At 36.5% G+C, this 27,056-nt stretch overlaps 1 protein-coding gene across 2 annotated transcripts; it reads left to right on the top strand.

The window, feature by feature from the left end:
- The first annotated feature begins 626 nt into the window (after window positions 1-626).
- On the top strand, window positions 627-4,728 carry foxf2b (forkhead box F2b). Of its 2 annotated transcripts, XM_030133130.1 has the most exons (3): window positions 627-676; window positions 1,058-2,269; window positions 4,044-4,728. In XM_030133130.1, the coding sequence occupies exons 2-3, from the start codon at window positions 1,294-1,296 to the stop codon at window positions 4,214-4,216; spliced, it is 1,149 nt and encodes a 382-aa protein (XP_029988990.1). In that variant the 5' UTR covers window positions 627-676; window positions 1,058-1,293; the 3' UTR covers window positions 4,217-4,728. The 2 variants fall into 2 exon arrangements, with proteins under 2 accessions (XP_029988990.1, XP_029988989.1); XM_030133129.1 differs by lacking the exon at window positions 627-676 and having other exon boundaries at window positions 782-2,269.
- Window positions 4,729-27,056: the final 22,328 nt, after the last annotated feature.

Genomic DNA, 27,056 nt, shown 5'->3' with positions numbered 1-27,056 from the left:
CCGCTCGCCTAATTTCGCTTTTCTCTCTCTAATGAACGTGGGGCCCATGGGACGGGTCCGGCCCGGGGCGGTAAGCTGACACTGGCGCGCTGTGTGTGGTATCCAGGGCCGGGCTTGATGGAAAAAGCCTGCTTCCACTCATGTCAAAGTCATTTACTCAGAGCAACCCCCCGCTTATACACGCATGGTAAAGACCACCACCTCTCCATCTCTCACACTCCTTGCCCCAGTCCGGCACCGCGACAGTTTGTTTTTGTTACCCTTTGGGCCAGTTTTGGAGGAAATTATGAGCAAAACAATACAAATAAGACAAGTTGGTGTGTTTTATTGCTTGATCATGATGCATTCAAGTACTTCAGGTATCATACAGGCCCGAGCTAATGTTTTTGGCATGGTGAATTCAATTGCAAACTGGGACTTTTGCACATAATGCGCTGGTTTATTCCACTGTGTCGTGTCAAGAAAATGTATGTATTGTGCGGCACTTCAGGCTGCAGGACTGAGGAGGGAAAAGCTCGTTTTTTAACTGGCGTGTGGCGCTGTTGATTGGGATGTCTGGGGGAGGTTTGATAGATGGCTTAATTGCGTGTAGTCCGAACTTGGAGAGAGGGGGTGGGAGGGGAAGAAAGAAGACGAGGAGAGGAGAGAATGAGGGGCTTTAATGCTGCTGAGAACGGTAAGTGGACTTGCGCCAGATTTGCTAAAAGGGTGGAGGGGGTGGCTTTCTTCGTCATTGATTTTTGGGAGATTGCAGGCGCACAGTGCGGATGAGGAGAAGGGGTGGGGGGGCTCTTGCAAAGGGAAGAAAGATTTATGAAATGATAGGTGGTCGAGCTTTGTTTGGCTGGACTCTTGCGCGCAATAAGTCGAGGGGTTTTGGTGTTTCCTCCACTTGAGGGATTATTAAGGAGGTTCATGGCCACCCGGTGCGCCACAGAGCTCCACTTAGCGCCGCTGTGACATCCAGCGGAGCCACCGTGTCAAGCTAAAGCCCTGGACACTCAGTCTCCAGTGGATAACCAACTCCCCCCTCTCTCTTCCTCTTCCTCTCTGTCAGAGCGCCGTGCGTCAAGGGAGAATCGTGCGTAACGGGAGAGTCGTGCGTAACTGGAGACAGATTCCACTCCATTTTGCACTGGGATTCTGAGTACCACTGGCGGTGCAACACTCACTTGCAAGGACACTGACCACTGGATCCCGACATACTTCTCTTTTCTAACTCCTCTCAGCCCGTCTTTTTTTCCCTCCCTTCCCCTCTTGTAGTCTTTACGCCAGTCGTACGTCAGAGCTGACATGACGACCGAGACCCCTCAGCAGCAGCTGGACCCTCCGCCTCCTCTGAGATCCAGCCCGGCGTCTGGAGTGCTGCACCCCGCCATGCTGAGCCCACAAGCCGCCTCAGAAAGTTCGTCCACTCCCGTCAAAGGAAAAAAGACCAGCTCCGGTTTAAGGCGACCGGAAAAACCGCCGTACTCCTACATCGCTCTTATCGTTATGGCAATACAGAGCTCCCCAACCAAACGACTGACACTCAGTGAAATCTACCAGTTCCTGCAGGCTCGCTTCCCATTCTTCAGGGGTTCATATCAGGGCTGGAAAAACTCCGTCCGGCACAATCTGTCCCTTAATGAGTGCTTCATCAAACTGCCCAAAGGGCTGGGCCGGCCGGGGAAAGGCCACTACTGGACCATCGATCCGGGCAGCGAGTTCATGTTCGAGGAGGGCTCATTTCGACGCAGACCCAGAGGCTTCAGGAGAAAATGTCAAGCTCTGAAGCCCATGTATCGGATGATGAACGGCATAGGCTTCGGCACCTCCATCCTCCCGCAGAGTTTTGACTTCCAGGCTCCATCCGCCACTCTGGCCTGTCACAGTAACAGCTACAACTTGGACATGATGAGCAATTCAATGGCCGGGGGCTACGACGGGCTGAGCGGCGGCCACCACGTACCCCACATGTCCCCGAGCCCCGGATCCACGTACATGGCGAGCTGTCCCGTGCCGCCGAACGGGGACTACGGACCGGACAGCAGCAGCAGCCCCGTACCGTCCTCTCCGGCCATGGCCAGTGCGCTGGACGGCCACTCCCCGTACGCTGGATCATCGGCGCACTGGGCGTCCTCCGGCGGGTCCCCCTACATCAAACAGCAGCCTCTAGCCTCCAGCAGCCCCGCATCCTCTGGTTTACACTCCGGCATGTCCCCTTACTCCTTGGAGCAGAGCTATCTCCACCAGAACGGCAGGGACAGCCACGCCACTGACATCTCAGGTACAGCAAAGTCACAAAACTGCAAGATGAACCAGTATATCAGTGGTTTATAATAACAGAAACAAGTAAATTATGATAATCCTCCCATCATATCCACCCCATCTGCAAAACAGGCCTAACACACACCTGACTGTATCTGCATCAGATGAAATTCTAAATGCCACATGTAAAATCTAAACGCAGACTGACAATAGAAATAATATTTTATTTTATATAATTAAAGTCATAATGTTGCATTTATGGGTCTGGTTTTTCCATCTAGATTTTTGAACATAAATGACACTATATTTTCAGAAAAATGCCACTCACTTTTTAGTGGAAAAATTTAAAAAAAAAAATTAAAAAAAAAAAAAAAAAAAAAAAAAAAGGTTACTGCATAACAAAGACAGTGAGTCTGCTTCACAAATTAACACCAAAACTGAATAATTTTAGCACATAAATAAACACCTATTACGAGATAACAGAAAACCAGTAAAGCTGTTTATGTGAACTTTAAAGTCTATTCGCCTTCCACAATATTTCTATGTGACATCTATAATCTATATGTGTTCACGACATTAAGTCTAATTATTAGGTTAAAAAGCCATCGGTTTATTTTGCGTATTAATTCACCATGCCAGCACGCCCATTTAGTTTAACACAACACAGTGAGGATTTAGTAAAGTCTGGGGATTTCACCGAGGCGAGGAACCCATGCTGGAGCCCGAAAAGGTCTTAGGGGTTAACTAAACAAAGACTGTGCAGGTCGGACCACACCGGAGAGGATCTCCACCGCCGCGTATCCACCAGAGACGCACAGCCTTGTTAAACTTTACGCAGCGTCTTAATTGAGCCTGAGCAGCGGAGGAGAAACGTGCGGGGCCGCAGGAGTCAGTGCGGGGCCTGTAACAGTACTGTCAGTCAGAGAAAAACGGGCGCAGGGAGGGCAGCGAGCTGTGGCCCGGAGGATAAAGCCTGCTGTCTTTCTCTGAAAAACATGCGCACATCTGGAGTCCTTATGACCCTGACGGAGCCGCAGAACTGCGCGCTGCTCTCCATTTATTTTTCTGTTTCTGGAAATAGAGGCTCACTTACAGACAAATGACGGTCACTGAATCTGATTGAAATATTCCTTTTCTTGTGCTCCATGGAAAAATTACGCATGCCGAGTTTTATTAATAGGTTAATATATACAGAAGCAAAACCGCTGAACTAGTTTTCACACAGAGCTACAAAAAAAAAGAAAAAAAAAAAATCTGCAGCACAATTAAAAATATGTGAACGTCAGATTGTGCTGGAAGGATTCAGATAAATAACGCCTGATAAATTATATGATGGTTGGTTTTCTTTTTTTAATAAGTGTAACATCTGATTATTTATTCCAGTAACTTATAAACAAGATACAAAACAAGGAAAGAAAAGGAAACTAAATGCATAGGTGTTTATGATTTACTGGTTTATGCATAAAGAAAAAATATTCCTTTAAATGTCAATAATGCGCAAAAACGTCAGGACGCACGGGGGTGTTTTAATATGAATTAAAGCAATGAATTCAAACTAAATATGTCCCTATCAGAGAAAAAAAAATACGCATTTTCTTTTACATGAATTCATATTAGAAATTAGATTCAGGTTTTTATTTAATTTTTAATCTATTCACAAGACAATATTTAAAACACACACGCATTTGTCGTAAAAAAAATATTATAAATGTATTATCACTTTGTTTCTGATCCATTATTATAAAATCAGTGTAAATGGATGTGGAATTAACGTGCGCTCTCTGTGTCCGCAGTGGGGATTCCACGTTATCAGAGCCATTCCTCCGTGTGCGACAGGAAGGACTTTGTGTTGAACTTTAACGGCATCTCGTCCTTCCACCCCTCGGCTGGAGGGTCTTACTATCACCATCACCACCATCACCATCCCCAGAGCGTGTGTCAGGACATCAAACCGTGCGTGATGTGATCTGCGTGTCTGTGGACTGGGAACAGACGGACACAGTGTGACTGCAGCTCCGTCACAACACAACAAACAAGCGGACATTACTTTTTTTTTTTTTTTTTTTTTTTGGAAGGATGTAAACCAGGATGTATGCAGTGTTCGTTTTTCACCTGTGTGCCTCCTGCAGCCAAATCAGCTTATTTTTGGTTGGACTTGACAAAACTATGCATTGAAGGAAGTGAATGAAGAAACCCCAGAGGCCTTTAAGAAAACCACTTTACCTATATGAACCCTGACAAGCCTTTTTTTTCTCTTTAAAAGAAGTTTCAGAAACACAATTTTTAATGTGTTTGCTCTTGTAACATGTGCAAACAAATTATATTCTTTGTAACTTTGTCCTATCCTATTAGTGTAACTACACACGACGCTTTAGGCTAACAAGAACTGCAACAAACCTTGCACTTATTGTATAACCCTTTGCCAACTTTTTGTCTTGTAAAAGGTTTCAATAAAGCTGATATATATTTTAGGCTATACATTCCTACAGACTTCTGTCTTTCCATTCGCTTTCAGATTTTTTATGTGAAATATGGGTTAAATTTCAATGGTGAAACATAATTAAGTACAATTATGTAAGTATTGTTAAGTACAATTTTGAGGTACTTGTATCATAGATGAGTATGTCAATTTTACACAATTATACAGGTCTTCTCCACTACATCTATGAGACTAATATTTACGTGGCTGCATTAGTAGATTTTCAGGCTCATATTTTTAATATAAAACAAAAGTGTAGAAAATAATTTCTGATGTGAAAATTTTAAGTAAATTTTTTTTACATTTTTACATTTATTTAAGTGAGATTTTAAATGCAAAATTGTTACTTCAGAGTATTTTTTACATGTTATTTCTACTTTTAACTGAGTAATAATTTGAAGTATATTGATCATAACTTACATTATCATTAAAATGAAACAATGTTTGAGTTATACATCTCAAATCATTATATAAAACACATTTCGATTACAGTCAAATGCAGTATTTTCTTTAAACTAATCAAACAAGTGCAATTTTTTATTAACAAATGTAAGTGCATGCTAAAAACCGTTTTCAATTATACACATATCATTGTGGCAGGTTTAGTAAAAGTCTGACTCTCAGGCTTTGGTATGCAGTTTATGCTAAAGCTGATGAGAGATAAGAGCATGAAGAGCAGATTGACCTTATTGTTATTATAAATAGATGATTATTTTTGGCATGAAGCAACATCCAAACATTCAATGGATGATCTCTTCTGTATTTCCTGTCTTTTCTTCTACTGACACCATACAAATAAAAAGCACAAATATCAAAAAAAATAATGCAAAAAAGACAAAAACATGGAGGATGAGAGTGCCAAAGGTTCGGTAAAATGTTGGTAAACTGATGATATGATGCATGAGTCTCAAAACATCATGTCCAGGCCTTCTCTCAGAAGATCTGACTCTTGTCCTTTCAAATGTGTCCATATTTTGCATGTGTTGTCTGTCTAATGCAGCTGAAAGTCTTTTGTATCCCGAGGCAGCTCCTTTCCATGTGGACGTCCAAGGTTGCCAACATTTGAAGACACCATATAAACAAATGAAACGACAGGGCTGCGTCTATGGAAATGCAACAACGTGGTATTTTTAGAGTGTGGTAAACACATCAGACTCAGAGAGAGCTGCCCCGTCACACAAACAGAAAGCAGACTTGGGCGGCTTGTGCTTGTGTTGCTACATCAGTTTTTGTCTACATGGCTTTTGGTCATGAATCAAACGCAGCATCCATCACGGTTTTACACGCATGTACACACAATGTGGCAGGAAGAAATCCATATTAAACCAGGGACACCAGCAGCGTTTCTCTAAAGAGCCACTTCTATATGGCTGAATTATTGTTTGTTGGTAAAGTTAAACTACATATAGAAGCTTTGACACTTTCTCTGGGGTTCAGTGTGTCTTATGTCATGTTTAACTGATTCGTTTGGTAAATGAAAGAACAAAAATACATATATATCCAATTTTAGCTGCACCAACCATGACTTGTCATTACAAAAAACCTGCATGTGAACCCATTTTCTCACAAACATTGGTAACCCTAATTCAGATCTATGCTAAATATCCAAAAAACACAGTGGGTGAGAGACCGAAGGGGAATCATGGTTGGTCTTACTGAAGTGGCCTTCCTCTGCTGCTTTGATCACTTTTGGGTAGAATGAATTGCATATGGGGTGCACATTTTGAGTGTAGAAAGACATCAGCAGTCACACGTCACAAAGAAAAATATTTTTGGATAACACAAAAAGAGTCCCGTCCTAATTGTATGAAAAGTCACCCAAACTGTTTCTGCAGCTGCTGCTTCCCAGGACGGAGTTTTTAAAGGAATGATGGGTCTTAAATATGATGGAGTACAGCTCCATCTAGTGGCAAATGCAACACTGCATGTTATGGATGCAGGCCCTGGGGTATGCTTCCCCATTGTATGGTACATAAATGGCACAGTAGAAGGAGAAGCAGAGGTGGGAAGTACTGTACTGTACTGTAATGTACTGTACTTAAGTAGATTTTTTTTTTTTAGGTATCTGTACTACAGTATTTATTTTTCTGGCAACTTTTTACTTTTACTCCCTACATTGTTGCATAAATATCTGTACTTTATACTCCTTACATTCTCAGAATAGGTTTGTTACTTTTTCAAACTAAAGGAATGTAACAGTACGTAAAATACATCGCTTCAGAAAGAAAATCAATGTGGCGGAGAGAAGGAGCACAGGCTGTGACCAGGGTCAGTACCAGAGTCCTGCACAGGGTCCACTTTTTCCAAACTTTTCCACCCATACCCGCAAAGTTGAGTACCGTGACCCAACCCGTGATTATACATATTGTCTACACAGTAAGTCACTTTGAAGGGCTTTATTTTTGGCTAAAATGCATGCCATCAATAAATCTCTAATATGTGCTGCTCAATGACGTCTGTGGGTGGACCTAAACAGAGGTGAAGCTCACTTCAAAATAAAACAAACCGGCTGTGGATCAACCACGGTCAAATTAGATGATCATCATCATTAAATGTCCTGCAAATTATTTTCATTCATGAATCTTCTTTTATTTTTTCACTTCCTTGCCCGCTATCTGCCCGCATTTCATTTCATTTTACCCGTGCCCATGAAAATTCTTAGAATTTTTTTTTTACCCATCCCTGCATGTTTTTGTGACCCGGTGCAGAACTCTGGTCAGTACCATTCACTGTGGAATTAGAAAACGGAAACTTTTAAGATTTTGCCTGGTTATATAAGTGCTGTTTCATTCACACCAGTTTTACTTTTTACTTTTGTACTTAATTACAATTCAGAAGTTGTACTTTACTTTATTTTTACCTAAGTAAAGGAGTTGAATCAGTACTTCTACTTACAAGAGTATTTTCTCACACAAGTAGCTGCACTAATTTTTAGAGGACCCCAGGAAGACTAGCCTGGCGTTTGTGCGTTGGCTAATGGGGATCCTCAAAAAAGAATAAACAACGAATAAAGAATAAACCTCTACTTAAGTACAGAATGTGAGTACTTTTGCCACCTCCGAGGAGAAAACAAAAATGAAGTCACTGTTACATCCATCAAGACAATTCACAAATGACAGCAGGAGATAAATGACTATATAATTTACTGATGTTGTAGAGTGGATCCTGATCTCTGCAGAAACTCTGTCATACAGCAAATGCTGCATTTAATCAATTTGCAGCAGCAATAGATAGAAAAACACCTTCAATATAGTTACTGTTGTAGACCAGAAAGATAAAGCATAGCAAATTCTCACTGCTCCTAATGTGTGATATGTGCTAAATGCTAATGCTAAGTACTGTGTGTGTGTGTGTGTGTGTGTGTGTGTGTGTGTGTGTGTGTGTGTGTGTGTGTGCGTTATGATGGTAAAACACAGAGACTACATTTCCCTACAGGGATAATAAAAGCAAGTTAAGCTTATACTTAACTTGTAGGTTCTCCTAAAGCAGAGGCGTCAAACTCATTTCAGTTCAGGAGCCACATTCAGCTAAATATGATCTGAAATGAGTCAAACCAGTAAAATAATAACAGTGAAAAAAGTTAAATTACATTATGAAAATGTTTACATTTACAAAGTTTCCTTAAAATGAAATGAATGAAATGTCTTAAGAAAAATAATTAATATTTTCATATGCTTATCATTTACACATGTGCATTACAACTTATAGATCACAGTGGATCTAAAAAATACGCAAAACAGACAGTAACAGGCAGAATATTGTCAAAATTATACTTTGTTCTTTTAAAACGTTTCAGGTTGTTCATGTTTTGTTCAGATTATTCATATTTTTTGTTAAAGGATAGTTTATAAATGTAAGTACTTTCATGGAAATGTACTTTTTTGCACTAAAACAAAGAGAAAATTTTGTAGTTGTCATTATTTATAGGTTATTAAGATAGTATTTTACTGATCTGACCCACTTGAGATCATATTGGTCTGTATGAGGCCCCTGAACTTAACTGATTCTTAATTATGTTCAGTGCAATTTTTGCATTGTACAATGTCTTTACTGGGGCTGGACTGGACCGTTTGGCGGGCCGGTTTTGGCCTGCGGGCCGTATATTTGACACCTGTGTCCTAAAGTGTTCAAAAATGTCAGATGTCTGATTTCATCACACTGCTGTTCCCAAACTTGGAATTGGGACAAAAAATATTTACAGTCCTGCTTTTATTTTGTTTCCATAAACATATTCACACATAAATACGCTATAATATTTTGCAGTTCATGCTTCTATCATACAACAGAAGAAGAGGACTGGTCTGTTCACTTCAAGATGGAGCTGATTGAGGTAACACTGCTCATGATTTCCCTCACACTTGATCCAATGCACCATGTCAATATGAAAATATGACTATAAAACTTCACTTCACCAAAGTCATTGTAAATGTGAAGAAGATTCTAAAGATGCTTTTGGTTGGAGAAACACTCACTAAAGAAAGCTTAAAATTGAACTGTTTTGAGTGACTCTCAGTATCAAAACAAGTACAAAAACATTTTTCCTAAGCAAAGGCACCAAACAGAAGAGTACTTCTATTTTGAGCTTACATTTGATCTTACTTCTGATGTTAATTAGACAGGAGGAAAAAAAATAGATGTAGATGTTGGAGTTCATGGTGTGTTCCAGTACATTTGGTCCTAAATTTCTCTTTTGAGTCTTATTCTAAAAAACTTTGGGAACCCCTGTTATAAAGCTACATATTATACTATAACATTATATACAATGTAATGTGTCTTCAAGATATATATGAATAAGATGCTAAATATTATCTGTTTTTACAGATACTGTAAGTGGTACATTTTTGGTAATCCACCAAATGTTTGGCTTTGAACTAAAAATTTTTGAGTTCTGTGTTGCTGCTACAATTATTTACATTCTATATCCTTTTTTAAAATAAATGTACAACTATCTCACGACAAGTACAAATTTAAAACTCATGGCAGCAAGACTACAGAGGTTACACAATCCACTTGTTTCTTCTAAACTGTAGAGTTGTGGCAGCACATGTAAACTGCAGAATAAGGAATAAACTGAAACACTGCAGTGACAAATGAATCCCATTCTTTATATTGTTTTATCAGAAGATTATCTGATCGTGACTTATCAATAATTGATAAGTGTGACCATTTCTATTAAGCAGAGGTTTTGTTAGTTTGCTGTTCTGGAGAATCAGGTGTATGTTAATACCATGCCAAGGAGAAAAGATATCACCAATAACTTAGAGAAACAACTATTTCTAACAAGTTCATCACTCAACAGAAGAAAAATTACTGCCAAGGGGAAAACATTCAAGGCAGACCTTAATCTTCCCAAAGGATTGATGTCCAAGCAAATTCTCCCCAAGGTCAGACTGTACATTTCTCAAATAAACTGCAGAGGCTCCTGTTAGAATATTAAATGTTAAAGTTCAAGACAGTACAGTTAAAGGAAGAGTCTTATTTGGAAGGGTTACCAAGACAAGGCAGATTTCTCTCTATAGTGAACATGGTAGCACTTTGGTTGGCAAAGATGCATCTGAACAAACAATAAGACTTTTGGAACCCCCCTACTGTACATCCTTTTTTGACAGATGAGTCCAAAGTAGATACATGTATGTAATGATGCCAAAAACCAAACACAGCATGTCAGCACAAACACTCAGTAGCTGGGTTTCCATTACAGTTTTCCGCAAAATAAAAGCGATGAATAAAAATGAAAAGTGAGAATGGATTTCTGGAAGAGAATTGTACATCAGGAATTCACCAACGAGTTGTGGACCCAGAACTGACGAATGACTCGGGCAGCGTTTAACGAACCGTGTGATGTTATTGAACCTCTCGTGGCACCAGACTTGTCAACCCCCCCCCCAGAAGCAGTTCCTACACAAAAGTGAGTGTCTATTGGCCGATACAAACTAGAACTACCTTTTCTGAGTACAGGGTCATAGGTGAGACGTTTGGGTTGAGCAAAACCACCGTGCACAGATGTGTGAAAATGCACAAAATGTGTTTCCATAACACTTTCGCGCTATACTTCTATATTAAAATATCACAAAAACAACCTCATGAGAGCGTAAAACCTTTTCTGCAATCTTTGACAGTTGTTGTGACATTTCTGATTTTTCATTACCAGTTTTCTATTGAGCAATTTATATTTTACTCATTTCTGAGGGTACTGGAAACCCAGCTAATGGTCACGCACATTTGGGGATTTGAAGCCAGTGGACCAGTTCACCTTGCAGTGAGAGTCGCCCATGTCCTCCTCTGTACATCAGAGCATCCCAGAGTCAGATGTGAGTCCATGTGTCCGGCAGATGAAGCCCGGTCCAAAATGTGTCATGCAACAGGACACGCATCACACTCATCTACAACAGAATGAATGAAAAAAGGAAAGATTCAAGTTGTTGCACTGGCTCAGTCAAACTCCAGACCTCAACCTGACTCAAACGCTGTGACAGGACCTTCAGAGAACTGAACGCCCACAAATCACCATGAACTGAAGCATCATAGTAAAGAACAATGGAACAAAGATCTTCCACAATGATGTGAGAGACTGACAAGAGTCACATAGAAAAGAATTACTTCAAGTTATTGCTACCAACCTGTGTCTATAAACTATGGAACCATGGGCTGTGCTTAGTTTTTCATGTATAGATTCACCATTTTGTCTTCATTTTTATTATATAAATAATGAAATCTATTGTATGCTGTTTTACACTTAAGCCAATAAAGACCCAAACATTCACTGGTGACTAAAATCATCTACTGATCTAAACTGTTTATGTTGATCCACTAATCCTACAAATACATGTAAATAATTGGTGCAAAAAACAGTTTGTCATCTTTTCATAGTCATCAGCAAGGTTATAATAGTTTTGGATTTTTAATTATAGTTTAATTTTAATTAGTTTTGACTTTTTTTTCTCTTATTCAGTTAGTTTTAATTAGTTTTTAGAGCAGGTTTGTTAGTTTTTATTAGTTATCGTTTTTTTCTGAATGCTTAGTTTTAGTTTAGTTTAGTTTAGTTTTAGTATTAGTTTTAGTTATTTCATATATTTTATCTTCCTCATCATCCTATTCAAAGAAATTAGTGAGGCATGGATATGGGTTACCCTGGACACTTTATTTGGCGGTCGGGTTAGGGCGGCTCATGGACTGAGCAGAGACACAATGTACCGTACAATGTATAAATTCCCTATAGCAGGTTGAGGTGGGGTGCAATCCATACACGTCACTTATGTGAAACAATGCGAAGATGTGCAAAGCAGGAGAGGAGATGCACAAAGCAGCCAGCAGTTAAACCAGATAGAAACATATATAACCAGCTAACCAGCAGTTAAAGCAGATAGAAACATATATAAACCAGCTAACCAGCAGTTAAAGCAGATAGGAACATATTATAAACCAGCTAACCAGCAGTTAAAGCAGATAGGAACCTATTATAAACCAGCTAACCAGCAGTTAAAGCAGACAGAAACATATATAAACCACTTATAAACATATCTAACCCAGTTCCTCATCAGTAAACCACACCTTAGCAGATCTCTCATATCTTAATCATCTCCAGTTCCATTATTAGCCAACTTTGCTTCAGTTCAGTTCAGCTAGCTGTTGCTAGTAACATCAAACGTTTTTTAACATTCTAACAGGTTCCATACCTCTGTAATTGGATTAGTTTTCATCCTCCTCTTTTCTCCTCTTCTAAACTGTGCAGTTCAGGGCTTGGAAGGCCTTTTCATGGTGATAAACTCTCCAGTTTTAACCTGGATGCTACTTCAACACTGACTGTCCTTTAGCTCTGCTCTGTCTCTGTCACTCACGCGCACACACACGGTACGCCAAAAAAAAAAAAAAAAAACCCGACCCATGTATCACTACAGTAAACCCCAGACAGGACTGTGCTGCTTTGTCCCAGCTTTAGTCTGTATGTTCCAGGTAGAGTGGGGACCAGAAGACGACTGGAAACCACCAGTGACCAGACATGACAGACTGTGAAGTGTCGTATGGTGTCACCAGCTCAAACTGCTGGAGCGAAATAAATCAATTTCATATCAATCCGACATTGACAAAGACGAAAACGAAGGGAATTGTATCCATAATTTTTATACGTTTTAGTTAGTTTTGTAAGCTCACGATACAGTTTCAGTTAGTTATCGTTTTTTTCTTTTAATTAGAGTTTTTATTAATTTCAGTTAACGAAAATGTTTTTTCAATTTTAGTTTTCGTCATTTCGTTCGTTTTCGTTAACGATAATAACCTTGGTCATCAGATATGACCCATTTGGATGTTCAGCAGCTCCGTAGTGAACATGGAAACACCATCATCTTCTACAACACTGATTCACCAGTAAAACCCATGGAGTTTGATCAATGACAGTAGATGGAGACACTTGTTCTAACATTCAGTTATTGATATACTTGCTGAAAAACTCACTTTTTCTTCAGTTTTCTCTGTTTTAGTATAATAATCTGTGAATTTTCTGAGTTTTCATAAACACCTAAATCACGTATAGAAAATTAAATATAAGAATATATGATATACAGTGAAAAATGCAAAACACAGAAGATAATGTTGTAATAAATGACAATAAATCACTGAAGAAAGGTTAAGAAGAGAGAAAATTTAATATGGAAACAAACAGAATTAGCACTGGGTCTTTATGGGTTAAGGTTAGATTTAGTCTACATAATTTTAGAAATTGGTACTATGTAAAACCAAAGAATTCAGAGCAGGTGTACTTTCTTTTTCTCATCACTGTATATAAGATGATATGAAATAAGAAAATATACAGGAAAAAGTCAAATGCTAGCACAAACTAGCACGCAGTTGAACTTATTGCAAAATTCCAAGCATTATAATGAGTAATTCTTCTTCAATTCTTGTCCTTTTCCACATAAAGAACATAAAAATAAGGGGGAAATAGAAAAGCAAAATGTAAATGGAACTAAAAACTCACGCCTTTCCTTAGGTTTCCATTGTTAAGAAAATGGAAAAAAATAATTTAACTACTTGAATAATTTAGATACTTGAAAAACTATGAAAATAAACAAAAAACAACAGCAAATATAGTTATTCTGCTCTTTTATCTACATGTAGTTCACTACCCAACACTAACTGACCACCTTGGCCTAAACAGATGACTGTAACTTGTTAAGGTGATTATACCTGACAAGATAAGAATGACTCAAATAGCTGTCTTTAACAGTTATTTGACAAAATTATTACGCTTCAGTACTAAAGTGTGGTTGTATGTCAGTGATGTTGGCTAAAGTGACATTATTATCAGATCCATCCTGACAAACTGCTCAGGGTTTTAAACTGTCCAGTTATTGTATTAATCCATACCTACAACCCTAAAAAAAAACAAAAAAAAACAAAAAAAAAAAAACAGGCATTTAATATGAACATTAGATTCCTCAAAGAGAACATCAGTTATTAATAACCTGACTATTTCCCAATATTTCTGATGTTTTTGTTGGTGATGGTTCAAGGAATCTTTGGCTTTCTCAATCTGTTCTACATACAGTTTTCTTTTTGAAAAACAGCTCAGAGAAGAAAAGAGGTCATATTTGTACCTGCCAAGTCAACTAGAATGGTAATTCACAGCAAATCCTCAGAAATGGACACTACGGTTGCTGATTGATTCGTTTAAAATTGTGCAAAATGATCAAAAGTATACTCTTTTACTTTTATGGTGCGTTCCCATTCTCTGCCAAAAGTATTTCCAATCATAGATGAAAGAAAATAAGTCAATTTCAATAACACCTTCAAGTACATAGTACACCACCCTGCTAAAAAAAAAAAAGGTCATGCACAAAATATATTGTTTTAACACTTTTAGTTTTGCTGATGGGATGTATTTGTAGTAGCATCATTTATGAATTTTGTCTAGAGTTACATCAATTTTTAATGCTCCTGAACCACTGTTTCATAATCTGATCCTGATGAATGCTAGTATATACCTGTATCATCAGCAGGAAAAAATATCCATTGACAGAACAACCTGGTTAGTCAGTGTATATATTCAGGTTCAGCTGAGAACATATTATGGATAATGTTGTTGCACCTAGACCTGATCAACTGAACCAACCCCAGATCATAACACCGCCCCCACAGGCTTGTACTGTAGGCCCTAGGCATGATGGGTAATACAGATATTTTTCTACAAAGCTATTTACTTCCCACATTTGAAAATAAGTCTGTCACCACAACCTTCATTTTACAAAACATCCCACACGACAATGTAAAAATGTCTAAAAACTGTTACACTCTGACAAACCATTGCTTCTGTTGGACATAAAACTGTGGATAATACTGGATGCAGCAGATGAAGAGGGTTTAATGTGTCATGAAGGTGAAGCAGCAACAATAAGTAAAGTTATAACTAAAGTTACCTGAAGTGTTGTTTGGAGTTGTGGAAGTGTATTTTTTACATGATGTGGACTTGTCCTGAATCTTTTATTGGGCACTCATTAAAATACTCTGAAATTGAAAAATTCAACCATAGTGTGTTATTGGACATCGTCTCCTACATTGGCCACATATTTAATGTTTGCACAAATTATCAAAAATAGCCATTTGCCCGATAAAGGGTTAACACCAGTCTGGTCTTCCAAAGGTATCCATGCTGACTTCGATCTACTGCAGGTCATACGCTGATTTATACACCTGGATTTGATGTTTCAGGTGCATTTTCATGACACAAAGCATGACAGACAAACACAAAATGAGGTGTGACATTCTCATTAATGTTCAAATGGATGCACTAACCAGAGTTTTTACATATAGACAAGAGGCTCAAACACAGACAAAACTATCCTTTTGGTAAAATATCCACATTAGTGTCTCTTCATATCCTGATGTGTCTGCCCTCTCACTACTCACTGTATCAGTTAGGGTTAAATAACTTGTTTCCAGCTGAAATAGGCTGTACTAAACACTGCAGTAATTATCCAATGGAACGCTACTCTACCTATTTGCTTAATTAAAACTTAAACTCAGTTTCTTCCTGGATATGTATTTACATCCCATCTGCATAACTGACAGAAGCATGACTCCTTCAAGTAGTGACAACTTTACCAACAGTGTTGGGAGTAACGTGTTACAAAAGTAATGCATTACAGTAACGGACTACTTTTTGCTGTAATGCAGTAGTGTAAGGCATAGATACAGTCTGCAACGACGTCACAGCTGGGAGTGGGGAAACCTGAGAGGGAAAAGACTCCTTTCCCCCGTCCACAATAATGTAAAAACAAGGAGTTTCAACTTTTCTTGCTAATGTTAACAAGTTGTCATGACGTACTTTGAGTCGCCATTGCCTTCTGATAAGGATTGATATATTAAGAAAATTAAATCTACTGGGGTTGGATTGTTGTCTATACATTTTAAAAGACAGGGCAAATGATCCAATTCAGTGGCCCGAAGTGAAATTTCCAGACATCTGCTACTTAATCAAGTCACCTGGTAAGGAACTACTACAGATATGACAAATTAAACTTAACATAACACAACTTAACATTTCAGTACCTGACACTAAATAGACAAATTAATGTTAATTAATGTTATTGTTGGTTCAATATGATGTGAGGTTAATTTAGCTTTGCACAGAAACATGCAATAGAAATGTCCTTCAGAGGGCTATATTACCCTATATTATATTGCCCTATAGTACTCAGAAAAAACTTTAATCAGTACTTCTACTTTTACCAGACCTTTGTACACAAGTATCTGTACTGATTTGATTCAGATTTGAATTGGTAAAGCACTTTGTGACTCTGTCTGTGAAAAGTGCTCTATAAATAAAATTTACTTCTTTACTTACTTACTTACTTCTACTTTGGTACTGAATGTGTACTTTTGTACGTGTTGCAAGGAAATCTACCCAAATTACAAATGTAGTACAAACTTCACTAGCGTTTAAACAATTAATCTAATATTCCTGATACCCCTGACATAGTCTACACATTAAACTTACCTGAAATGAAGTGTTGACTGCAGACATACACGACTCGTTAGGTCCCATAATCTGTCAAACTCCTCTCTTCTGATAGCTTGAAGCCATTTTGTCCTCCTTTGTGGGTCCATTTTATTATTTGGTAAAATAAAAAACTTCAAGTGGTGATTTTTTTTTTTCCCCCCTTTTGTTTATTTGCGTTGCAAAAGAGCACACAGCAACTCTTCAGCATTATGGCTAATGGCAGACACCGGTGTGTTTTCCCCCTCGGCTTTAACCGGATGTGACGTTTGTGGGCGTTCGCGTTGTTGCCGACTGTATCTATTAGCGACTAATTAATTTTCAGTAATATTTTAGTCGATACATGTTTAGTAACACTTGCGTAAAAACACACTTTTCGTCCATAATTTAATTGCTCAAATAAAAATACCAAAAAAAAAATAATAATAAATTTGCAAGACTGCTAGACCTTACCTTAAGGAATCAAAAAGGCGTCAGTAAAGTTCTATTTCCAGTTAGTGTTCAGCCAATGGGTGAAGACGGAAGGAGACAGCCCATTGGCCCCATGGACATACAGTATGCTCATTACTAACCCTAACTGCTTTCATTAAGCTAGCTAGCATGAGCCCTATGACCAGCATGACAAAGTAAGCTAACGTTTCTACTGGTGTCCTCGGTGCCACGCCCCCTGTTCGAACATGTAAAATATTGAAAACTAGAAAAGTACTCAGAGAGTACAGACCTCCGCCAAGGCAGATCAGTCCGTTTGCTCACCGCCACCCCCCAGTGTATGAGTTCCAAGGCCCTCCTATCTCTTGTCCTGGGGGGACGGGTCTTACTGCGCACGCGCCATTTATGATGAGCGTCCGTATGTAACTAAAAAGTAAAACAGGAGTAACGCATTACCATTCAGAGACAGTGATATTGTAAGGTAAGAAATTACTTTTAAATAACAGTAACAAGTAATCTTTAATGAATTACGGTTTGGAAGTAACTTGCACAACACTGTGTTTACCAAGCAAAACAAAAATTACTCTGATTGTAGCGGCTATTTGTCATCAAAATTAAATCAGCTTAAAGGTGACTGAACTTAAGACCGTAACATTTTCATTTCATTTATTTTATTTATTTCGTTCATGGTTGTGCATTTCATCAGTAAATATGCAATAATCATCAAGTAAACAAACATGTACACACCCATGCTCGAAAAGGAGCAGGATGAAGAAAATCTTATATTTCCTGCCCCCTTCTAAATAATAATAACCTTAATGGTTAGCCATGCACAACTAGCTATAAAATCATACTGTATAAAGTCACAACTCAAATAACCACTAGATGCACCATGGGTTTGTGGTTTACGCAGTCAAAACACAATGTCCATATCACAGATGTAGTTCAGATGGTTTATTTTTAAGATTTCGCAGGCAAACAACAACTAAGGCCTTTTGTGATGTCTCTCCTGCTCATCCTGTCTGATCTTCTGTGTGACTGTGTCTGGTAAAAAAAAACCATAGGCCCACCCAGGTGCATGCTGGTCTAACTTTGTGCTCTCTATTTATACCCAGGTGCCCACGGTCTAAACCAATAAGAAAACACACACACACACACACACACACAAAAAAAAAGGTGCTAAATACCAAAGAATGAAAACAATAACCAAAAAAAAAATATATATATATATATATATATATATATATATATATATATATATATATATATATATATATATATATATATATATTCTAAATATTAAACAAAAATAACCAAAAAATAAGCAATTAGCAACAAAAAAAAAAATACTAAGTTAGTAAACAAAAAAGGTAAATTAACTTTAAACAAAAAACTAAACCGACAAATAGCTCCTACACTGATCAGAAACCACAACCTTTTGAAATCAGATGAAATATGGATGAATAGGTAAAGACTTTCAAGATAAATCCCAAGACAGGACAGTATTAGAGTAACCAGGGGTGTGATTAATATAACATACCATATATTGGATCTGAATTCAAACTTTGTCTTTCCATCACTGGAGCACATCAGCTGAAGCCAAATTTGCTGAAAACATAAAACTGTTCAAAAACAAAGATTTCAGTCATTCAAGATACTGATATAAGATGCATCAGATGAACTGTTTGAATGCCAGCAGACAGACTGAGAAATCCTTGACCTTCACAGATCATGCATTTCCCAAAAGAAAAGACTTATGGATATCCAGGATTAAATTCAGATGTTAATTAAACCGTAGCTTTCATCATTTTAGCCCACTGTACATATTGTTGTTTATATTATTCTGCCCTTATACCTTTATGTTTGCAATATAGGCTGTGTTTTCTGTGAATTAGCAAGAGCTGCAAACGTACAGATATTTATATTTACAGTTTATTTCATTTGTTGCATTTTTTCTGCATTCTTAAGTTATCCCTAGATGAATGACGTTAGATGAACTGTATTGAATATACTTGCTGTTCTTGAACTGCAGTAATTTTGTTGTCTATAATAAATAAATAAGTTGATTTTTATGCAGCTGGTTTGTCTACAAACTAAATAATGAAGTTAAATAATTAAGCCAAAGACATGTAGCCACTGATGCGCATAAGGACTGAGTCTTATTCAGGGAAAATAAGTCTATTGTCTTGTATGGATTTAGTTTCATACAGTTTATTTTCACAATTCTAGTACTCCAGCAGACAAATGCTGCATGTCCATCTTGTCCTGGTAAAAACTTTGAATCCCTTAAAGAGTCTGTTTGAGGTAAATGTAGATTAACTTGAGCCTAAGCTTCTCAATTCCTTCAAAATACATGTACAAGTATTAAAGGTTCATTGTGGAATGTTTCAAGTCACCTGTGCATGTGTGCATGTCACCTTGCATTTGTATCTGCAGATTTGCACAGCACTTCGCGCAGTTTTTGTTGTTTTAAATGTGCTATATAAATAAATTTGACCTCGACCTGTGGATGAATATGCATACTGCAGCTGAGTGAATACCCATCCTCCTCATTCTTCCCTACGGTCGGCACTGAAATCACTAAAGGATCTTATTAGAGCAAGTGTTTGATTCAACTGTTTTTTAGTTCAGGGGAAAATAACTCAGGTCCACAGTCAAACCCAGCAAGTTACTGTAATGTATCTTAACGCTTGAATCACTCTAAAATGGAAAAAAGAAAAACAGTTGATTGAAATGTGGCAATAACACAGCGGTTCTTATTTTCGTGAAAACATAATAATGAATATTATTTTCTATTTACATACATAATAGTGATACTGATAATGTAATCATATTAAATCAAACTAAATCAGAGTAGTTATTCTTCCAAACAAAGCATCAGCAAAACTTGTCCTACTTTTTTTCCCTCTTCAAATAAACAATGAAATGTTCCAATGCAGTGAATCATTTGTTGACTCTTTTTTTAATTTTATGACCAGATTTCTCAACTAAAGTGTCCTGACAAGAAATTTGGACTCAGACTTGTTCCAAATGAGTCATAAAGCTTTTTTTTTTTTCTTTAAATCACTTTAAATATCTGATATAGATGTAAATATGACCTTGAGTGTATTAAATATGAATTTATGAACACTGACATTAAGAAGAAAGGTGTGTGAAATGTCAGGATTAAAACCAGTTAGGACTGAAAACCACAGTTGTCATCTTCAGTAGTTTATTATTTAAATAAAGCGGAGTAAAGGCAATGATGAAAATACACAACATGGACAAAAGTGTTGGGACACATTAAATTCAGGTGTTTCATTGTGAACATGGGGCCAGACTACAAAATAAATTCTATGGTGTAATTCTATGGTGCCATAAACATCATTGCAATAAACATTTCCTTTGTCCTAAGGGTTTACTTTGGTGACATTGTCAACTAATTTTACTGAAAGTTGATTTTTTTTTATCATTCTAATTGTTTACAATTGTTCTACCACTAGATTTATTAATATGTCACATTCAATCATTTTTAAACCAAGTCTGGTTTCTTTAACTCTCACTCTGAAGAATCAAAAAAACAAGTCTTTAACCCTGAAAAGTCTGAACCATTAAATCACTGACCGAAAATTCTAGTTCGTTGAAACTGGAACCTTTATTGGTTCTCCTGAACAACCCCCAATTTTTTTTTTCAAATATCAATTTCCATGTATGAGTTTCAATTTTGTATCATATTTGATACATCCAGTCTCAATGCTTAAATATTATTATTTTTGAACAAACAAAAACATAATATAACACAAACATATAACAAATTGGTAATTCCTTTTCAAAATTGTCAAAGTTCTGCCTTCTTCCTCATTAATGACAGTCTTGTAGTGTCACTGGAAAGGCCTCTGGTGAACGAATTCCTCCCCCCTGGTGGATTATCTGTGTATTGCATGTATCTAATTGTATACATCAGGTTTTTCGAGAAAAAAAATAACACACTGATCATGTAGAGGGCTTCAAAACTCATGTATCAAATATGATACGTTTGGCATTGTATAAGAAAAATATTGATTTGACATTTGTTGTGATAATTGTTCAAAACTGACATGTACATTTTCATCATAATAATATTTCAAATTAACGGGAATGTGATGTCATACAAGCTGTAGGTGATGTATCCCAATTTTTATGTCCATTTAGTGTATGTTTATGTATTTATTTGTTTGGTAGGGAGAGTGCACATTAATGAACATCTGTGTCAAGACAACATCAGATGTAAATATGTCGGATTATAGCTAACATGTTAATTTTCATCCATAGTTCCTTGGCAAGAAATGAGCAATAGGCAAACAATGTGCACATTTTGTTAAAAAAGTGACATAATGATAATAAATGAGTTAACCTTAAAACATATGTTCATGAGCCTCTTGTTGAATTCTTGGATTGAATCATATAAACATGGGTCGTGACTTGATCATATGAGCAACTATGGGTCCAAATAGAAGACCAGTTGAGACACACCTCTTTATGGGTTTGCTTTCCTGAAAAATCATTCATTTTCCATGGATATACAGCACAGTTTAGGCAACAATAGTGTTGTTTACATTCTTTAGATTCTGAATCTGCTTGAAATCAAGAATGAAACACTATGAACCACTGTGGATGTGGATGTAGCATCTGCACTAGGGCTAGAATGCATCACAATGTTGTTCAGATTGATTTGATTATTTTTGTTAAAATACATCAGAATCAGAAAAGCTTTATTGTCTTAGACATCGCTCATACATCTTGAATTCATCTTGAATTTCCCTTTGGACTAATAAAGTATCTATCTATCTATCTATCTATCTATCTATCTATCTATCTATCTATCTATCTATCTATCTATCTATCTATCTATCTATCTATCTATCTATCTATCTATCTATCTATCTATCTATCTATCTATCTATCTATCTGTCTGTCTGTCTGTCTGTCTGTCTGTCTGTCTGTCTGTCTGTCTGTCTGTCTGTCTGTCTATCTATCTATCTATCTATCTGTCTGTCTGTCTATAACAACACAGAAACACACAATTCCTAAAAACCTAGTGAGATAAAAGAATACAGAGACATAAATAATTTATACAGAGTTCAAGAAAAACTCTTAAATGTGCAACATGCATACATACCAAATACATTTGGTTTTAATATTAAAAAGTATGTTAATAATTGGTTTTGTAGTGATTTCTCTAATATTTAAGGCCCCATATAAGAGCCCACAGATAACAACTACTTTAGAATAGAATAGAATAGAATAGAATAGAATAGAATAGAATAGAATAGAATAGAACAGAACAAAATAGAATAGAATGAGAATAGAATACAATAGAATAGAACAGCACACAACAGAGCAGAACAAAATAGAATAGAATAGAAAAGAACAGCACACAACAGAACAGAACAAAATAGAATAGAATAGAATAGAATAGAAAAGAACAGCACACAACAGAATAGAACAGAACAAAATACAATAGAATGGAATAGAATAGAACACAACAGAATAGAACAGAACAAAATAGAATAGAACAATACAACAGTAGAATAGAACAGAATAGAATAGAAAAGAACAGAATAGAATAGAACAGAATAGAATAGAACAAAATAGAATAGAACACAATAGAACACAATAGAATAGAATAGAATAGAATAGAATAGAATAGAATAGAATAGAATAGAATAGAATAGAATAGAATAGAATAGGGTTTACTGTCATAACACCAGTTGTGCAACAGAATTGTAGGTGGGCTCTGCCATCGACTTACATCTAAAAAACAACACAATAAGATACAGACAAATATTTGAAGAATATGACATATAAAGTAGTGTGCTGCCAAAATATCTGTAAATTAGAAATATACTGTATGAAAGGGTAGAATTTAAGAATATAAAAGTAGTATAAAAATGTGTAAATGTAACAGTGTAAACATACATGTGCCAGGCATGAGGCACATGTTCCGTGTGTGGCTACTGCGCGTTATAGTGAGGTATGGTGTGTGTGTACTTATGATGTGTATTGTTCAATTTTTTTTTTGATTGAGTTTGTTTTATCTGATTGTTTTGACAGCCGTATTCTCATATTAAGAAAACCAATTAAAGTACTTGAGTGCAGGACTGTACTAATGATTTCAGTGATTATGAACCAAACATGGAACACTGTCCCCTAGTGCAGCTAGTGTTGTGTTTGTGTTATTATATGGATGAAGTTCAGGCAGTCATTTGGAGACTGTTTATTTCATCGTAATGGAGACAAATGGATCGAAATGTTTCTTGTGATCAGTTTGATTTCAGTGGAAGTGGCGTGCACATCAGGACAGATAAGAGCGTTCATGTGTCATCATGTGAGAAACTTACACGCCTCATCAGAGCAGCTAAATCAGAAACAGCTCAATCTTCCTTTATGTTATTCTAACATTTCTCCGGTCCTTATTTGGGGTTCCAAAGAAACGTTTCCCATTCGACTGGCTGGTCTTAAATGTCCGATTCAGGGGTAAAAGGGGGAAGCTGCCATGTTGTGGATCTTTATGTGGCCTTGAGAACAGCTTCGCCCTCCTCAAACCAGTCACAGGCGGAGCAGCAAACAGGAGATTAATGGGTTGCACATGGATGATTGGCAGCTATTTATTTGAGAACCAATTCCAATGTGCTCTTTGGGTGAAAGGCTTTTGAGGTCCGGGAATATTTAGGAATTCTTTCTGTGTTTAATTAGGCACTTAATCCAAACATGGGCGATGACACAGTGAGGTGCCTCTGAAGACCCTCATACTCAGTCCCAGAGGAGTGAAACTTATTATAAAGATGCAAAATAATACTTGAAGTCAGTGATTAAACAACAAATCTGAGTGTTATCTTCAGTGCTGTGGGGCTAAGGAACTAAAACTGGGCTCCCATATTTTTATTTCTCTGTTGGTGCCAAAATTGCATGTACACAAATGCGCCAGCAGAGGGCACTGTGCTATTATTTATTGTCAGTTTATCATAATGACATGAACTACAGGGTGACCCATAAGTCTCCATACATAGGAAAAATAAACGTTTCTTGACATAAACCATTTTTATTTATATAATATGTTCTATATGACTGCCATTTTGTCGGTAACAAATTGATCCAAAACACTTCCTGTTTTTTTGAACTTGACAATAAGTTTTGCCACAGTGTCGTGTGTGATACTTGTCCCATGTTTTCTGTTATATGTGCTTGCAACCATACGACTGCTTGCTGAACCGGCCATCAGGATGATTTCAATTCATTGCTCTTTATTCAAATGCATTCTTTGGGTTATCTGAAATATAAAGAAATACATGTTAGAACCATATAAGTATGGAATGTATTATGTCTCCTGTGTATGGAGACTTATGGGACACCCTGTACAAGTTTAATATAGTGGCAAATCAGATACTTAGGGAAGATCATGGCAGAAATGATCAACAAAGATTTTTTTTTTTTCTTATATTTATGTTCATATAATATATTCATGTGTAGTGTATAAAGGAAATGGCTAAACAACCAGACTTCAAATCACAGTTTAAACATTGGATGAAGGTAAATCAAGCCTGTGACCATCAGTAGATTGTCCTCACAGTGTTGTTTTGTGTGTTTTCATGATGTTTTGTCAGTTGTCTTTCTTGTCACCTGCCTTGGGGCTACAGATGGAAATTAGCACTGCTGCTACACTCTGGCATATTTACAGCTGCAATTGCAGTAGATGTTGATTAACCCGTAAAGACCCAGTGCTACTTTTGTGGCAGTTCCCAAATAGATTTTTCCTTCATAATTAACATTTCTTAAGTGATTTATCACCATTTACTGTAATATTATTTTCTTTATTTGGCATTTTTTCAGTGAAAATCAGGTAATTTCCTATATTCAATTTGCAAATCACATAGATATTCATTCAATCTTAGATTAAAGTTGAGGATTATTAAATTTAAAACAGAAAAAAGTTACTTTTTCAGTCAAATCTATCATTAATTGAACATAAACCAAGTGTCTCCATCCACTGTCATTGATCCAACTCCATGGGTTTTACTGATGAATCAATCAATGTTGTAGAAGATGATGGTGTTTCAACGTTCACTACAGAGCCTCTGAACGTCCAAATATGGTCATATGTGATGACCATGAAAAGATGAAAAACTGTATTTTACACCAATTATTTACACGTATTGATAAGATTAGTGGATTAACAGTTATTGAACAGTTTAGATCAGTTGATGCTTTTGGTTACCGGTGGATGTTTGGGTCTTTATGGGTTAATAAGCACTGTCACTAATAAATAAATAATAAAATAAACATCATATCTGTCATGTGTAAAATTAAATGCAAACTCTAGTCTTCAATACAAACAAAACATGTCTATTTCATGAAAAACATTATATATGTGCATTTGGGTTAATTCAGTGTGTGTATTTATCAGTTTCTAAAGTGTGACTTTGGATCAGTGTAAAACGTGATCTGCATAAACCTACAATTCATAAAATGTCTTATTATAGAAAAAAACATAAACAACTTTAATGTCATCATGGTTAGGAACAATGAAATTGTTGGCAGAATTGAATTGTTTGTTCAAAATAATACAAACATTTTCTGAAAAACAAAAGCATTCTCTACAAAAGGTGTGGGTCTTAATGAAATGAAACTTCTAAAATTAGGGTTTCCGCATATTTATGCCCCTGTTGGTGCTGACAAACTATCTGAAGAAGTAAAAAGCTGCAGCTAATAAATAAATAACGTTGGCTCTGAGATTTTAATAAAGCTATGGCTATAATTCTGGTCTCCTTTATTTGTTACTGTTTGTTCTTATGCTTGAATTCAAGGTTATTATATTAAAAGATATTTGGAATAAGTAGCATCTAGATCAGTGGTTCCAAACTTTTACAAGCTCAAGACTCAAAAAGTTTTTGACAGTACCTCTTTTACATCTCATCACCTATTTACAGCTTTTTTTCCATATTGTTGCATCTTCTACATCACATTTTGCATCTTATGTTATTTCTGTCTTGGTCCCTCTGTCACATGTTACATGTTTTATGTCTTATTGTCCTCTATATTTCATATTACATGTCTAAACTCTGTGAAAAACATTCTTCTGTTATTTTAATTCAGATAATGAATTCGCATGTCATATTATTGTCATATATTTTAGTCTGAGAAATGGTAACCTAATAAAAACACACAATTTCATGAACAATTTTAGGTCCTGACTCTAAATTTGGAAAATGCAAGTCTAGACTAGTTACATCTAATTAAAGCAAAAACAACATTATTAATAGGTCTATAAATGTGATTACAGTAGTGGTGAAATGGACACAAATGAGAGAATGTTAACGCCACTATAGTCCTAAACATTTATGAAAAGTTGTTTTAATGTCAAATTAATAAAAACATAACACTCTTTGACTTTTAACATGGCATATTTATTGTTCTGTAGCCTACATCGGATTAACCCTTTCATGCATGAATTATGAGGACCTTAATCAATATTTTTCAGAAGTGTTTCTATTCCTCTTTTGGCATTAAAAAAAACAGTGCAATTAAATTTTTTTTATGAACCTATTTTTCATGGAGTTACAAAAATGTCCACTCAGCTGGACACCATTCATTTAATTTTTGAAGCAAAGAAACATGTATTTAAAACTCATCATCAGAAAGTGATATACTGTGTGAAAACTATGAAATAAACACATTTTTAATGGCGCTAATCTGATGTTTTCTCACATTTTAACATACTCTAATATTAGTTATTACTCATTTCATGGAGATAATATCCTCCTGAGACTCAGGAAATTGACAGTTTTAGCTGTTTTACATTAAAAATTTGTCTTGATTGGAAACTGCATAATGCAACAGTTTTTTCAGATACATTTTAAAAATTATTTTTATTTATTGATTGATTTTTTT

Source organism: Sphaeramia orbicularis, chromosome 4 (assembly GCF_902148855.1).
Source record: "Sphaeramia orbicularis chromosome 4, fSphaOr1.1, whole genome shotgun sequence".
Classification (NCBI taxonomy): domain Eukaryota; kingdom Metazoa; phylum Chordata; class Actinopteri; order Kurtiformes; family Apogonidae; genus Sphaeramia; species Sphaeramia orbicularis.
This window is presented reverse-complemented; position numbering and strand designations above follow the sequence as displayed.

Excerpts from the sequence above, each read along its gene's own strand:
- foxf2b (XM_030133130.1), top strand. The coding sequence starts at position 1,294 with ATGACGACCGAGACCCCTCAGCAGCAGCTGGACCCTCCGCCTCCTCTG. Across the intron at positions 2,270-4,043 it reads CCACGCCACTGACATCTCAG|TGGGGATTCCACGTTATCAG; the intron begins GTACAGCAAAGT and ends CTGTGTCCGCAG.